Raw genomic sequence first — 16,645 nt, 5'->3', positions numbered from 1 at the left:
TAGTGATTAGCATTTAACAAAATGATACTTTTCTCAAGTCTTGTGATTACCACTTATCATAATGATATTTTTCTAGACCAAGTTATTCGTGCACTTTTAAATCCGTTTTTCTACTGAGAGTTTTCTTTCATGAATGGTGACTAATTTCAACAACAATTCATTTCCAAGGCAATATTACATAATAATTCTCAGTTAGGAACCAGTATGTCAGCTTAGCCTTATCAATTGCTCACACCCATTAAACCTGATAAGCATTGTTTGGTCCAGTTTGGTGTTGATATGTATTTATTTCCCTTTTAATAATCATATTGTCCATTTTACACCATTTTTATAACCTTTGTTTGGAAAAGTGAGCTAAAGCATGAGCTCTAGCCAAGCAATTAATGTCACTATAAATTAGAGTAACTGTCTTTCCTGCATTTACAACAATACACAAAGTGCCATTTGTGTGGTATATTTCATGCAGATGTTTCATTATGTGGCAAGCTATATTTATACTTTTCTAATTTTTGCTGTTAACAGGAGCGGTTTTCTTGGATCACCTGTTCCTGGTCGGAAACGTTTCCCTTCTGAACCACCTCAGCAGCAGTACTGTTCACCAAGCCCTTTGGCATTGCAAAGGTTTTACCAACAACATATGCCTCTTCAAAATCACCATCATCAGGTGAATAGCTATCCCACTATGCAGCCAGCCTTAGCACCTCATCAACTTAATATGGAAGCCGCAGATGACAGTTCGAAATTGGACGATTCCAATGGCTCGAGTGGGGTTGTGAAGAAACGTTTTGCGTCATATTTGAAGTTTCACTTAGGAGGTAGTGAGTCACGAAGAAATTTGCCCCCACCAAGACTTTCTCGGAACATTTCACCAAGTCCAGGTGCAGCTTCTGTTCGACAGTATTCTCCCGCCAGACAGTCCCCGGAGCCACCACCACGGTTGAGTAGGATATCAGCAAACAGTTTAGACGGAGGTGCAGCGGGATCATCGCCACTTACAGTAAGACGTGGCTTATTGGATGTGTCCCCAGTAAGAAGAAGCTTTGCCGAAGGCTCACCTTCTCTTTGTAGAAGGTAAGGCACTCACAAAATACCATTGGTTTGTAAAGTAAAATAGTTTTTAATGACATTGTAGTACTGATATTCTTTGTTTTATTACACAACTGGCCATTAAAATTGCTACACCAAGAAGAAATGCAGATGATAAACGGGTATTCATTGGACAATATATTATACTAGAACTGACATGTGATTACATTTTCACACAATTTGGGTGCATAGATCTTGAGAAATCAGTACCCAGAACAACCACCTCTGGCTGTAATAACAGCCTTGATACGCCTGGGCATTGAGTCAAACAGAACTTGGATGGCGTGTACAGGCACAGCTGCCCATTCAGCTTCAACGTGATACCACAGTTCATCAAGAGTAGTGACTGGTGTATTGTGACGAGCCAGTTGCTCGGTCACCAGTGACCACACGTTTTCAATTGGTGAGAGATCTGGAGAATGTGCTGGCCAGGGCAGCAGTTGAACATTTTCTGTATCCAGAAAGGCCCGTACAGGACCTGCAACATGCGGTCGTGCATTATCCTGCTGAAATGTAGGGTTTTGCAGGGATCGAATGAAGGGTAGAGCCACAGGTCATAATACATCTGAAATGTAACGTCCACTGTTCAAAGTGCCGTCAATGCGAACAAGAGGTGACCGAGATGTGTAACCAATGGCACCCTATACCATCACGCCACGTGATACGCCAGTACGGCGATGACGAATACATGCTTCCAATGTGTGTTCACCGCGATGTCGCCAAACACAGATGCGACCATCATGATGCTGTAAACAGAACGTGAATTCATCCGAAAAAAATTACGTTTTGCCATTCATGCACCCAGGTTCGTCGTTGAGTACACCATCGCAGGCGCTCCTGTCTGTGATGCAGCATCAAGGGTAACCACAGCCATGGTCTCCGAACTGACAGTCCATGCTGCTGCAAACGTCATCGAACTGTTCGTGCAGATGGTTGTTGTCTTGCAAACATCCCCATCTGTTGACTCAGGGATCGAGACGTGGCTGCACGATCCATTACAGCCATCAGGATAAGATGCCTGTCATCTCGACTGACAGTGATACAAGGCCGTTGGGATCCAACACGGCATTCCGCATTACCCTCCTGAACCCACCGATTCCATATTCTGCTAACAGTCATTGGATCTCAACCAACGCGAGCAGCAATGTCGCGATACGATAAACCGCAGTTGCGATAGGCTACAATCCGACCTTTATCAAAATCGGAAAATTGATGGTATGCATTTCTCCTCCTTACACGAGGCATCACAACAACGTTTCACGAGGCAACGCTGGTCAACTGCTGTTTGTGTCTGAGAAATCGGTTGGGAACTTTCCTCATGTCAGCATGTTGTAGGTGTCGCCACCAGCACCAACCTTGGGTGAATGCTCTGAAAAGCTAATCAATGCTCTGAAAAGCTAATCATTTGCATATCACAGCATCTTCTTCCTGTCAGTTAAATTTCGTGTCTGTAGCACGTCATCTTCGTGGTTTAGCAATTTTAATGGCCAGTAGTGTATATTGTTTTATTGTGTATATCTCTACTGTCTTTAGAAGACAATTATTTGAATTATTCCTGAAAAATATGTCATAGTCGAAGTGTCCATTTGCTTTCATTAGCTGCATTTACATTTCACGGATGTCACTCTTGGCGGGTAGAAGAGTCACTGCAGTTCTTCATGAAGTTATTCCCTGTAATGATAATTAAACTTTAGTCATTAATACTGAATGTTCAAAGCAGTAAATGGATCTGCAAGCAGAAAATCAGACATCAACTAACTTGAGAATATTACCAGCTATTAAATTAGCGTACCACATTTATGTGTCAGTGACCAACAGTGATAAAGATGTAATGTAAATGTAGCACATGAAATTTCTATGGTATAATGCACCAAACGTTCAACAGTGATCCATAGTTTACATATTTGAAAAGAACATAAAGCTGTAATTTCATTCAGTAATGCTTTTGTTAGTACTGATACATTACAAGTAGTGCCCTTAGAAATGAATCCTTGTGCTTAAGTGTTTTTAATTTAAAATAGCAACATAGCTCTTCAGATGTGGCACGTGCCACAGTGTTGGGTTTACAGTACTGCTATTGCATTTTGAGACTACCTTTGTTATATTCTATACTGTGCCAATGGCCTTGCCGCAGTGGTAACACTGGTTCCCATCAGATCCCCGAAGTTAAGTGCTGTCGAGTAGACTAGCACTTGGATGGATGACCGTCTGGTCTGCCACGCATTTTGGCAAGCGGGTTGCACTCAGCCCTTGTGAGGCAAACTGAGGAGCTACTTGTTTGAGAAGTAGTGGCTCTGGTCTCGTAAACTGACATATGGCTAGGGGAGTGGTGTGCTGACCACATGCCCCTCCATATCCGCATCCAGTGATGCCTGTGGGCTGAGGGTGACACAGCAGTCGGTCGGTGCCAGTGGGCCTTCCAAGGCGTGTTCACATGGAGTTTAGAGCAGTTTAGTTTTGTTATATTCTATGGCTTGAGGACTTACATAAAATAAATTTGCAACAAAACTCACAAATTTCTCACACAAATGTGATAATCAAAGAGTAGCATTTGTCCATCACATTATTTCTTGCATACTCATAATGCTGAATCATTTGTGTTTAATGTAACTAATCACTGTACTCTGAGCCAGTTTTGTAAACCTGTCTCCTGAAACTATGAGCTGCTGTCATTATCTGTAAAGAAACATAAATCACTGATTTCCGTCATCAGTTGTGATAGTTATCTTAGCCGGAAATTAATCCAAAAGATGTCAACTAAAACACAGGAGTCATTTATCATTAATTTCATAGGTATTACAAACTCCCAGAACATTGTCCATTCATTGTGACTCAAGTGAGCAGTCCTTCCTGAGTGTATATATCCCACTGCAGTAGATTTCTCACATTATCAGTGTGTAATGTGAAAAGAGAGAAGAAAAGTGGGGTGAAGCTTTGTGTGGCACTGAGAGACAGGCATGATGGCTCAATTGGTGGTGTGTTACTTCTAAAACACAGGGTTCTAAATTCACATGCTTTTATTTTTTAACAAAAGGAAATAGACACATTTCTGATATGAGAAAGACCTAAAATATAGCAAAATACCAATTAAAATACAAAAGTACAGCAATATGTAATTATTTTAATGCATATGGTCCAATGTCAATAGAATTATAGTGACATAGAATTTCGCTTTTACATTGAATTGATTTACAACACGTATGGTTTCTGCTAGGTAAATTCAAGTAACCAAAACAAACAAACAAAAACTGAAAAATCAAAACAACAAACTGAGGACATGCAATGAAAAAATTGCAATACATAGGTGAACAGATTGTCTTAACTTTCTTTTACTAATAGTAAATGTTTGTTGGTTCACTTAGTAAATTAATTTTTTGCTACAAGGCAAATAACCCTCCTCATCTGACACTAAATTTGTCATATTTAGACAGATTTGATCAAATATGTCACAGGTGCACTCTTTGTATTACTCTGTAAATCTTTGAAAATTTATACGTATATAACGTAATTGGATAGGTAAAAAACTTACTCACCAGGTGGCGGCAGAAGAACACGCATATAAAAAAAGGTTTTACTTATGCAAGACTTCGGAGCTTGTGGCTCCGTCTTCCGGCAGAAGGATTGAAGAGGAAGGAAGAGGGATGTAGGAAAAGGAACTGGAGAGCTTTAAGAAAAGGGATGGAGCTTGGAAAAGTCACCCAGAACCATGTGTCAGGGGAGATTTACTGGACAGGATGAGAAGGAAAGACTGATTGTTGGGGACTGCACCAGACAAGATTTGGAAAGCTGAGTGATTAAAATTGGAAAATAGGGTAATATTCCAGATAGAGAGTACTGCTAGAACATTGTGCACAAGTAGGAGGGGACAGTGAAAAATAGACAGGTCAGAAGATGAAAGATGTAGAAAACTAAAACAGAGTGAAGAAAGAAGTAGTTACTGTGAAAAAATACTGAGATGGAAGAAATTAACGTAGATTAAGGCCATGTGTGTGGTGTGCACAAAGGACATGTTGTTGCAATAGTTCCCACCTGCAGAGTTCTGGGAAACTGGTCTCTGGGGGAAGAATCCAGATGGCACATGTGGCGAAAAAGGCACTGAGGTCACGACTGTCATATTGTAGAGTATGCTCTGCAACAGGATGTTGTGTGTTGCCAGTGTACACCTTCTGCTTATGCCCATTCATGCTAACTGACAACTTGGTGGTAGTCATGCCAATGTAAACTGCCAAACAGTGTTTACATTACAGCTGGTATATGATGTGTCATTTCAAAGGTGGCTCCCCCTTTGATTGTATATGTTTTGCTGGTTACAGGACTGGTATAGGTGGTGGCAGGAGGGTGCATAGATCAAGTCTTGCAGCGGGGATGGTCACAGAGGTAGGAGATATATGGTAGGGGTGCAGAAGGAGCATAGGACCTGACAAGGATATTGCGGAGATTGGGAGGGCGATGAAAAGCCATTCTAGGTGTGGTGGGCAAAACCTCAGACAGAATGGATCTCATTTCAAGGTATGATTTTAGGAAGCCATGTCCTTGTCAAAGTAGCTGGTTAATAAATTCCAGACCAGAATAATACTGAGTGACAAGTGGTGTGCTCCGAAGTTGTTCTTTGATCAGCAGTACCAAAATTGGATGTGGTGGCCTGGGATATTTGCTTTTGAATTATGCTGGTGGGGTAATTACATCCAGTGAAGGCTGAGGTGAGAATGATGGTGTATTGCTGTAAAGAGTCTGCATCCGAACAAATACGTTTGCTTTGAATGCCAAGGCTGTATAGGAGGGAACGTTTGACGTGGAAAGGATAGCAACTGTCAAAATGTATATACTGTTGTTTGTTAGCAGGTTTAATGTGGACAGAAGTGTGTAGCTGGCCTACAGTGAGGATGAGATCAACATCAAGGAAAGTGGCATGGGATTCAGATTAGGTCCATGTGAAATTTAATTAGGAAAAGGTATTTAGAGATTCCAGGAAATTTAACAGCCCAGCCTCACCATGAGTCCATATGGCAAAGATGTCATCAATGTATCTAAACCAAACCAGGAGCTAAAGGTGTATGGATCCCAGGAAAGCCCCCCCCCCCCCCCCAAGCGATCCATGAAAAGGTTGGCATAGGAAGGACCATTCTACTCCTCATGGCTGTACCCCTGATCTGTTTGTATGTATGCCCCTCAAAGGTGAATTGTTTGTTGTAAGTTCAAAAAATGGCTCTGAGCACTATGTGACTTAACTTCTGAGGTCATCAGTCGCCTAGAACTTAGAACTAATTAAACCTAACTAACCTAAGGACATCACACACATCCATGCCCGAGGCAGGATTCGAACCTGCGACCGTAGTGGTCACGCGGTTCCAGACTGAAGCGCCTTTAATCGCACGGCTGTTGTAAGTATTAAGTTGATTAAGGTGAGAAGGAAGTATGTCATAGGTTTGAAATCAGGTAAGCACTGACTGAGGAAATGTTCAGCAGCAGACAGACCATGTACATGGGGGATGTTGGTATAGAGGGAGGTGGCATGAATGGTGACAAGCAAGCTGTGTGGTGAGAGTGGGATGGGCATGGATGTCAGACAATCTAGGAAATGGTTGGTATCTTTAATATTCAGTATTTCCCTGGTCTTGAATCTGTTAATCATCTACTTCAACAAGGCCACGACTTCCTAAATTCATGCCATAAAAAGAGATCCATTCTGTCTGAGATTTTGCCCATCCCGCCTAGACTATTTTTTCATCGCCCTCCCAATCTCTGTAATATCCTTGTCAGACCCTATGCTCCTTCTGCATCCATCTCCTTACAATATGGATCCTAGCCCTGTTACCATACCTGCTGCAAGACTTGCTCTATGCACCCTTCCACCACCACCTATACTAGCCCTGTAATCTGGCAAAACACGTAATATCAAAGGGGGAGCCACCTTTGAAACAGCACGTCATATACCAGCTGTTATGTAAACACTGTTTGGCCTTCTGCATTGGCATGACTACCACCAAGTTGTCAGTTAGGATGAATGGGTATAGGCAGAGGGTGTATACCAGCAAATATCCTGTGACAGTCATGACCTCAGTACCTGTTTCACCACATGCGCCATCTGGATTATTCCCCGAGACACCAGTTTCTCAGAACTTCACAGGTGGAAACTAGTACTATATTACGTCCTTGGCCCTCACCTCCCATGTGGTCTTAATTTACATTAATTACTTCTGTCTCAGCATTTCTTCACAGGAACTGCTCCTTTCTTCACTCCATTTTAGATACTTTTCTGATCTCTACCCATTTTCCTAAAGCTCTCCAGTTCCTTTCCCTTCATCCCTCTTCCTTCCCCTTCAACACTTCTGCTGGAAAAATGAGCCACTGGCTCCAAAAGCTTGCATAAGTAGAACCTTTTTTTATATGTGTGTTCTCCTGCTGCTGTCTGGTGAGTAGATTTTTTTAATCTAACTAATTACATTTTACATATTTAGTTTTTACAAAACCTTTAATAATTTATGGAACTCATAATTTTTCAAAGTCATATGATAATATGTCTAATAAGGTGACCAGCATCAGTCTATTTCCCCCATCCTCCTCACTGCTCCTCTACCTTTCTCCTCATTTTCTCTGTTTCCCTGCTCATACTGCTTTTATTTTGTTGCTAGTATATTAACAGTGTCAATGTTCAGTGCTCCAAAGTAAGACTCACACGATGTGTTATTCATCGTCCAACATTTTATTCATATTTAATATTGCTTTAATTCACTTAGTTCTACATTGTTGAGAAGTAATGTGTGGGAATTTCTGTAGGTATATATCACCATCACCTCCTCAGCCACCTCCTAGAAGATTGTCAGAGAGTACATCAGTTCCTGGATCTCCACAACACAGGCGGGTGGAGCATTTTCGAGCACGTTTCCAGTACACCCCTGAACCTCAACGACGAGTACTGGAGGACCTGTAGAAAAAGTAATAATTTCAGTCTGTTATTAGCACCGAGCCTGGAGCCTGAAGTTATATTGGGCTTATAAATAATGAAATACCTTTTTTTTTGCATATGCTTACAGGATATTATATAAACATCTGTAAGGAAATATATCACTAACCCCAAACTATCAAGTATACAACCTTGGCATAAAAGAAAAGACCGCTTGCTTACAAAGAATCTATATGTAATGCTGTATTGATGCATGACCCTTTTTCGATCTTTCATTGTATCTTTACATTGTGACAGGTTTCATCATCATTGATCAACTCAGTGGTAGTAGATTAACAGGCTACTACATATGTTTTCTTGCACTCCAACATAATTGTTGGGTATATTGTTTAACAATAAGAAATTAAACTAATGTTGCAAACATGTGAACTTATGAAATATTTGGAGGTAGTGTGCTTTTCTTTAAACAGAGCGTATTTGAGTTAACATGCATCTGCATTTGTTCCTTCCACTGCTCAAAATCTTTCAGCAGTTATTTTCCATTAATTGTATAGGAATCTGTCAGTTTGCTTTCCACTGATGCATAGAATATGTTTTAAATTGCTCATCTTATGTTACAGAGCTGATTGATTTTTATGAAACTCGTGACAGCAGGTTATTACTGAAAAGTGGATGTTCACTAATATGTCATGCCAAATAGCTCCAACTAATCAGCAGTTATATTTATTTTGTGAACAAATTTCTATTTCCAAAGCAACAATGGACATCAGATCCTGAGTCAAGGGAAAGCCAGCAGATCAGGAGGAAAAAGAAAACCATTAAGCAAAGCTAAGAATAGATATGATTTAAAAACATGATAAGCTAGACATTACTGAGACAGCAGTTGATAAACCACTGAAACGGGAAGAAATTATTGACAATAAAAGCAGAGATGAGACATATGTGGGGACAAACAGTGCAAATAGTGGAGGAGAAGTGATCAAAGGAAGAAAAGGCACAAAAGCCACAAATCATAAAAAATAAAGGAACTCAAACAAATAAATGCATGAGTAAATGGGAAATGATAAAGAGAAAAGGAGATAGAAGGACAGTATGAAAGAAGGCAGGAAGATTACGATTGAGAATCCTATCAGTGACAAGGTCATAAAGACAGACTGAACAAGAATGGGACATAAAATTGGCCATATGCTCTTTAACTTCTCTGGACATGTTAACGCGCCCACCTTTGTACCTGTCCATGTGTGATCTGAATGTGTTCACGTGCGCCACCAGTCCTTCTACCTGGTACTCTGAAAGTGTCTACGTGTAGACATGATCAGATTACCATGTTCAGAGCACACAGGGACAGGTACAAAGGCGCACGCGTTAACACGTCCAGAGCAGTTAAAGGGTTAAAGGAACTGTCTTTTCATTTGCCATGAAAAACCTAAATCTGAATTTGGTGGATAGGGATTTGAACACTGCTTCTCCTGAATGAGGTCAAGAGTCTCAACCAATGTTACTTCTCACTGAATTAAAGAGTTAGTCAAAGATAGGTACAGTTAACATAATTTGACATCAGGGTGTTATAAGAACTAGGTAGGTTCTGCAGAGTTAGTTTCCATCCATGCAGTTTTGAGTTACTGACGAATGCAGAAAAAAATCCATATTAGTTGGGTGATGAAGCAGTTTCCAAGGCCATGTTCACTATGTTGCAGGTATTGTATCTTACTGGTATGGACTATCTATTATTAATTTTCAGTGATGGCATAGTAATTGTGCTACCACCATTAAAATCTGAACAACACTTGCTTGTCAAATGATATATTACATGGCTTTTCCCACTGGAGACTCCCTTTGAGGAAGCAGGTCTTATTAGTGATGGGACTGAACTATCTACAGGTAGTAGGGTATATAGGACAAGTGTTGTATGGGGGAGGGGAGAAGAGGGGAATCAAAGGAATATTTAACACATGGTCAGGTGATAAGCAAATGGGTTGGAAAGGAACTTTTCAGGATGTTGTGACAGTAAGAAAATGCTTTACTGGATGGTCTGGAGTCAATAGAGGACTCATCATCATTTTAGGGACTCACAACAATAATAGCTCTGGCAAAGAAGTTCACTGACGCATTCCATATCATGAAAGCATTGTGTGATAAAAGATAAAGTTATTTGTTAGTGTGGAGAAGTATGGATAACTGTGACATTGGGTGACATGTACCAGATACCTGCCCAGAACTGACTAAAGAAGTAATTGCATGAATTTAGGCAGTGTTGAGAATGGCTGTGTGTTCAATTTAAAAATCAGTATCTGAACAGAAATATTTTCTACAAACCTTCAGGGAAGGGAGAATTTTACATGTCAACTGTCAGAGTGTAAATACTGTTGTTTGTTGGTGGAGTCAGCATATACTGAAATATGGAAGTGACAATCAGTGACATGCAACTCATAATTGAAAATGCTGGTATGAGATTCAGCAAATCTTGCCTGTGATAATTCATTAATGTATTGTAGAAAGTCTGAGCAATTCAGTTCCAATTTGAATTCAGTAAGTGAGAAATGTTGAAATCGTTTCAGAACTGTGTGAGAGATAGGTCTGTAATGTCAGTTTCTATGTTTACCCTTAGAAGGTGACAACAGCAGAGGATTAGGAGAAGGCATCCGATTGATCGGAGGATAATGTATGACTCTTTGTGAGTTTTTATGACTCTTTAATGCTTTGATTATCCAGTCTCATGGATATGGTTCTCCGCCATTCCTCAGGTGCATTGAGGATAGGCTAAATCCTACAATCCTTTCTTACCATATCAAATTTCTTCACAATTATCCCAGTGTGCTCTTTGTCAAACTACTCAATAGTTACTTATTCAGTGCTGAAAAATCTCACACCATTCTTCTTACAAATGACTTTCTATCAGAGGGACATTTGACTATGAATTTCACTGGAGTTTTCTAAGACTTTTTCGTCCCTCATATTCCTCTAGCCAACTGACTCATTCCATGTCATAGTGAGAGGTCATTGTTATGATCCACGGAACCTGCAAATAGCTAACTGAACTAGCAATCTTACTATTGATGCTATTTACCTTCATAATAAAATTCTTTATGTACGTGTATTCTCTGCATCTGAAAATTTGAACACTCTGCCAATACTGGAATAGACAGGATAGAGTTAATTCAAACCAACAATATTTTAAACCTTTGAGTCCAGCCTTGAGTTTGTCTGTGCTTGTAATACTAATATTTGTCTGGCATGTACAAACACATCAGACACAAGATAGAAGTGCATATTGCCTGGAGGTGGTTTGCTAGATTCATGAGCTGCAGTGTGATCTTCCAATCAAATCTCAAATACAGCTGCAGAGATACTTTTACTGTACTGTACTTTCATATCATGTTGTTAATATCTGTATGGCATATGTTAATTTTCCATGTACGATTTGAATGACCTTAGTCTGAAACTAGTTTTGGGAAATTAAGCTGTGGGGGAATCATTGTATTATAATTTTCACAGTATCAGCATTTGTGGAACCCAGCATGACCATAACATTTGCCTGAAATAATTTTGAATGATAGAGTATATCACCTAAATTTCTAGACTTTTATGAGTGACATTTATTGCCATTCCTGTCATGGATCATTGTTTTGTTGATTTAGCAATGCCAATCCAGTTGAATATCATTCATTTATAGCACTGACTGAAATTGTTAGTATTTTCACTTTTTTCTCCCCACATTTGACTGACATTGACTGCGATGGAAATTGATAGATGTGATGTACATGTTCAGACAAACAAATGATTACAATTTCAGAAAAATTGGATGATTTATTCAAGAGGAAGAGCTTCACAAACGGAGTAAGTCAATAACATGGTGGTCCACCTCTGGCCTTATCTTCAAATTCTAGGTATCTCCTAGGATTTATCAGAATAGTGCTACTGCTTTCCCCTATATATCCAAAAGAATCATTCACCCCTATATATCCAAAAGAATCATTCAGTGCATTTTATGTATCAGGATTTCCATTCTCGCTTGCAGTCAGCTCTGATGTAGAATGTCTAATACACAAGCCAAGTAAGAAGTCAGACTATATGTTTTTATTTACAGTCTTGATACAGCATGTTTGATTATTGCAACAGTGATGAGCACTGTTCATGTCAGAATTGATCCAAGTTATTGATTTACTCTTTTGTTTCAAATAGTAATCCACTTTTAAAATGTTAATGCTATATCATGTAAGTTCATCCTATACTTTAAAGTGAGATTTAAAATTTGACCGGCGATGGTCCATTAAAACTTTAGCTATATTGTGACTTGAATTGTTACACCTAAATTTCACAGACATTGCTTTTCAAATGGAATACTTCAGCCATGCCCCACAGACTATCCAGCTTCAACCTGCAACTACTTTTCTCCATACATTCCAAACTTCATGAATAGAAGAAATATCAAAGACACTTACTTTTCCAGAGCCTCAGGTTGTTAATGGTGTGAAAGTTTTTGCATTTGGTTAAATATTAATTGTGTTGAACATTTGACTAAGTAGGATAAGTACTGTCTGTGAAATGGATTTGAGCCTCAGTCTGAAAACACAGAATTTTAAAAATAAAAAAAAAAAAAGCAGCTCCATGAAGGCATTATCTGAATGCGATGGAAATTGATAGATGTGATGTACATGTTCAGACAAACAAATGATTACAATTTCAGAAAAATTGGATGATTTATTCAAGAGGAAGAGCTTCACAAATGGAGTAAGTCAGTAACATGTTGGTCCACCTCTGGCCCTTATGCAAGCAGTTATTTGGCTTGGCATTGATTGAAAGAGTTGTTGGATGTCCTCATGAGGGATATCATGCCAAATTCTGTCCAATTGACATGTTAGAGCATCAAAATCATGAGCTAGTTGGAGGGTCCTGCCTGTAATGTGGTTTTGGCAGGCACGAAGACAAGAAGTAGACATTCTCACTGTGTGCAGCCAGGCATTATCTTGCTGAAATGTAAGTCCAGGATGGACTGTACTGTAACGGTGCCATGGATGACAGCCAAAGGGATCCTGCTATGAAATGAAATGGCACCCCAGACAACCGCTCCATGCTATTGTGTCATGGTGGACAACAGTTAGGTTGGTATCTCACGACTATCTGGGGCATCTCCAGACATGTCTTTGGTCTGGCATCTCATTGATTGAAGTATACTTGTTTTCAGTGATGAATCCCACTTTGGACTGAGCCCTGATGACCAGCAAAGACGTGTCTGGAAACAATCACGCGCTGTATGGCCCAACAGCCAGGAGTGATGGTCTGGGGTGCCATTTCATTTCATACTGGACTCCCTTTGGTTGTCATCTGCAACACCCTTAGAGCACAGTGGTACAATGACAATATTCTAAACTCCATTTTTTTGTCCTTCATAGTCATCCTGAGCTCACATTTCAGTGAGATAATGCCCACCTGCACATGGCTGGAGTCTCCACTCCCTGTCTTCATGCTTGCCAATCCCTACCTAGGCCAGCAGGATCGCTGGATCTCCTCCCAATTGAGAACTTTTAGAGCAATATGGGCAGGACCTTCCAGTTGGCTCTGGATTTTGTGAATCAAACATGCCAATTGTGCAGAATTTGACATGATATCCCTCAAGAGGAGATCCAACAACTCTATTAATCAATGCCAAACCGGCCGGCCGAAGTGGCCGCGCGGTTCTGGCGCTGCAGTCTGGAACCGCGAGACCACTACGGTCGCAGGTTCGAATCCTGCCTCGGGCATGGATGTGTGTGCTGTCCTTAGGTTAGTTAGGTTTAACTAGTTCTAAGTTCTAGGGGACTAATGACCTCAGCAGTTGAGTCCCATAGTGCTCAGAGCCATTTGAACCATTTGAATGCCAAACCAAATAACTGCTTCCATAAGAGCCAGAGGTAGACCAATGCATTATTGACATGCTCAGTTTGTGAATTTCTGTCTCATGAATAAATCATTCAATTTTTCTGAAATTGCAATCATTAATTTGCTTATATATGCACATTACATCTACCACTTTCTGTCCCATTCAGATAGTTCCTTCATGATACAGCCCTTTATTTTTAAAAGGAGTATATTTGGAGAAATGCTTAACAACGTGCTGTCTTGTAATTCTTATTTATTATGCCCAGTTTCAGTCTGTGACCATCCTTTAGGTAATAAGGAACACAATCACAGCATCACATGTCATACGTGTCTTCACATACAAAGAACTCAGTCGGAGGCAATCATTTGCCACAAGACAGCATTGTGTTATGCATTTCCCCAAACACAGGTTTGATAGATTAGCAAAAGAGAAATAAATAGAGCAATTAAGAACTAGGTAAAAAAACTGAAAGGAGGAATGATGAAAAAGTAATATTAATAATGAAAAAATATAACACATTTTCCCATTTTTTCATTACACACACACACACACACACACACACACACACACACACACACACACACACACACACACACACCTTTGACCTCCTACTGTCTCCAACACCTTCCCCTCCATCTCTGTCACCGACATGTCCTCAACAGGACTTGTTAGTAAACCTGAAAGCCTGTTGTGAAGTGACATCAAAATGACATGTCCCACCATGTGACCACAAAACTTAATAGCAGTTGACAAGTGAAGAACTTTGGTGACACCGTCTTGGATTTCATTGTGTTTACTTGTTTTTGTATTTGTGTTATGAAGATATGCAATGGTGCATTGAAGATTTATTGCAGACACATCACTATTGGTACGATTTGTTACAATTAAATGCCAATTAGTGATACATAGGCAGTAAAAGACTTCAGGAGATCCTAGATGAAAGACAATATTGTCAAAAGTTATGTATGTTCACTGTGGTGTTGTGGTTAGAAACGTGGAGTTACAGAGTCAAAAGAAGTATATATCTTCAAGTTTCTGTGACTGTCTTATTAGTGCAATAGAATTCTGTTCTGCAATATTTGATGTTATTTACATTTAAGAGAACTCTCTCCCTCTCAGGAGTAAGTTTGTTCTATTTTGTGACTTTAGTCTAATTAAATGGAAGATGAAATTGCTGCTAGTAAAATAGATGGCAATGATATTTATATTCTTGTTTGTCACAAATATCTGGCTGTTTATTTCTTAATATGTCACGATTTATGAGCTGTGGTTATGAAGGAACCTAAGAGCACATTTTAAATTGCTGTGAGTGAAATGAGCAACAGTGACAATTATATTCTTTCTTAATTTTGTTCATCATAATTGGTGCTTTAGGAAATCCTGCAGATATGTCATTCATGATTTAAACAATGAAAAATATTTATGTAAACAAATGCACTTGAAAATGGAAATAAATTCTCAAAACACATTGTGCTAAGCATGAAAAAATAGTAACTTGTGGAGTTATTAATTATTTAAATCATGAATTATATTCTTGCTTGTCACAAATATTTAGCTCTGTCACTCATGACTTATTGGATCAACTGCTATTGACTTTCATGATTGCATCAAGTGACACGTCATTTTCACCTCACTTTCCCGTAAGCTTCATGTGAAATTAACTTCTCCCTCCTCACAACAAATAGTTCCCTCTCACCCTAAGATCTGAGTGACCTCCACTTCCTTTTTAAATAGCCCAACCTCCCTCTCTCTCCTTCCTTCAAAAAGATAGTACATTGTACATTAATTTGTGGACTACTTATGTACCAGTAGATGTATTAGTTTGCTTTTATATTTATCTGTCAGCAGTGCTACAAATTTTGCCTGGTAAGTGTAAACGCTTGCCAGCAATTCTGTCTCATAATTTTATAGTCTTCTCAAGTGAATTTTCCCTTATTACTAGATGCTTTGATTATACAATCTCAAGTAAATATGGAAATAAAAAACTTGGCATGTGTTAACAAGATGGACCTTAAAATTATTTGAAAATACATTAGCAAATAAGAATAACTTTGTGTCAAGTGTCATTTAAAAGAGAATACTGATATTTACACTGAGCTGACAAAAGTCACGGGATAGTGATATGCACATATACAGATGATGGTAGTATCCTATACACAAGGTATAAAAAGACACTGCATTGGTGCAGCTGTGATTTGTACTCAGCTGATTTATGTGAAAATGCATCCTATATGATTGTGGCTGCATGATGGGAATTGACAGACTTGAATGCAGAATGGTAGTTGGAGCTAGACTCATGGGACATTTCATTTCAGAAAACATTTGCAAATTCAATATTCTGAGATCCACAGTGTCAAGAGTGTAATGAGAAAATCAAATTTCGGGCATTACCTCTCTCCACAGACAACACAGTGGCTGACGGTCTTCACTTAATGACTGAGACAGTGGTGCATGTGTAGCGTTGTCAGTGCTATCAAACAAGCAATACTGTGTGTAATAACTGCACAAATCAATGTGGGACACATGACGAACATACCCGGCAGGATAGTGCAGAAAATTTGGCATTAATGGACTATGACAGCAAATGATCAACATAGGAGCCTTGCTAACAGCATGATGTCACCTGCAGCACCTCTCCTGGGCTCATGACCATATCAGTTGAACCTAGATGACTGGAAAATTATGGCCTGATCAGATGAGTCCCAATTTCAGTTGGTAAGAGCTGATGATAGGGTTCAACTGTGCTGCAGATTCCATGAAGCCATGGACCCATGTTGTCAACAAGGCACCATGCA

At 39.5% G+C, this 16,645-nt stretch overlaps 1 protein-coding gene and 1 long non-coding RNA gene across 3 annotated transcripts in view; one reads left to right on the top strand and one right to left on the bottom strand.

Moving 5' to 3' along the window:
• The window catches only part of LOC126248139 (dual specificity mitogen-activated protein kinase kinase 7-like), a 176,284-nt gene that overhangs the window by 157,813 nt on the left and 1,826 nt on the right, over positions 1-16,645 (top strand). For both annotated transcript variants that reach the window (XM_049948835.1, XM_049948834.1), the window contains 2 exons: positions 523-1,071; positions 7,864-8,022. In XM_049948835.1, coding sequence (XP_049804792.1) covers positions 523-1,071; positions 7,864-8,017 — 703 coding nt within the window. In that variant the 3' untranslated portion in view covers positions 8,018-8,022. The remainder of the gene's footprint in view (positions 1-522; positions 1,072-7,863; positions 8,023-16,645) is intronic.
• Positions 2,656-16,645, bottom strand: part of LOC126248140 (uncharacterized) — a 28,800-nt gene continuing 14,810 nt past the window's right edge. The window contains exons 2-3 of the long non-coding RNA XR_007545424.1: positions 7,881-8,011; positions 2,656-2,757 (exon numbers count right to left, since the gene is read on the bottom strand). This is a non-coding gene — a long non-coding RNA (uncharacterized LOC126248140). The remainder of the gene's footprint in view (positions 2,758-7,880; positions 8,012-16,645) is intronic.

Source organism: Schistocerca nitens, chromosome 3 (genome assembly GCF_023898315.1).
Source record: "Schistocerca nitens isolate TAMUIC-IGC-003100 chromosome 3, iqSchNite1.1, whole genome shotgun sequence".
Taxonomy (NCBI): domain Eukaryota; kingdom Metazoa; phylum Arthropoda; class Insecta; order Orthoptera; family Acrididae; genus Schistocerca; species Schistocerca nitens.
The sequence above is the reverse complement of the archived record's forward strand: the minus strand, read 5'-3'. Positions and strand labels throughout refer to the sequence as shown.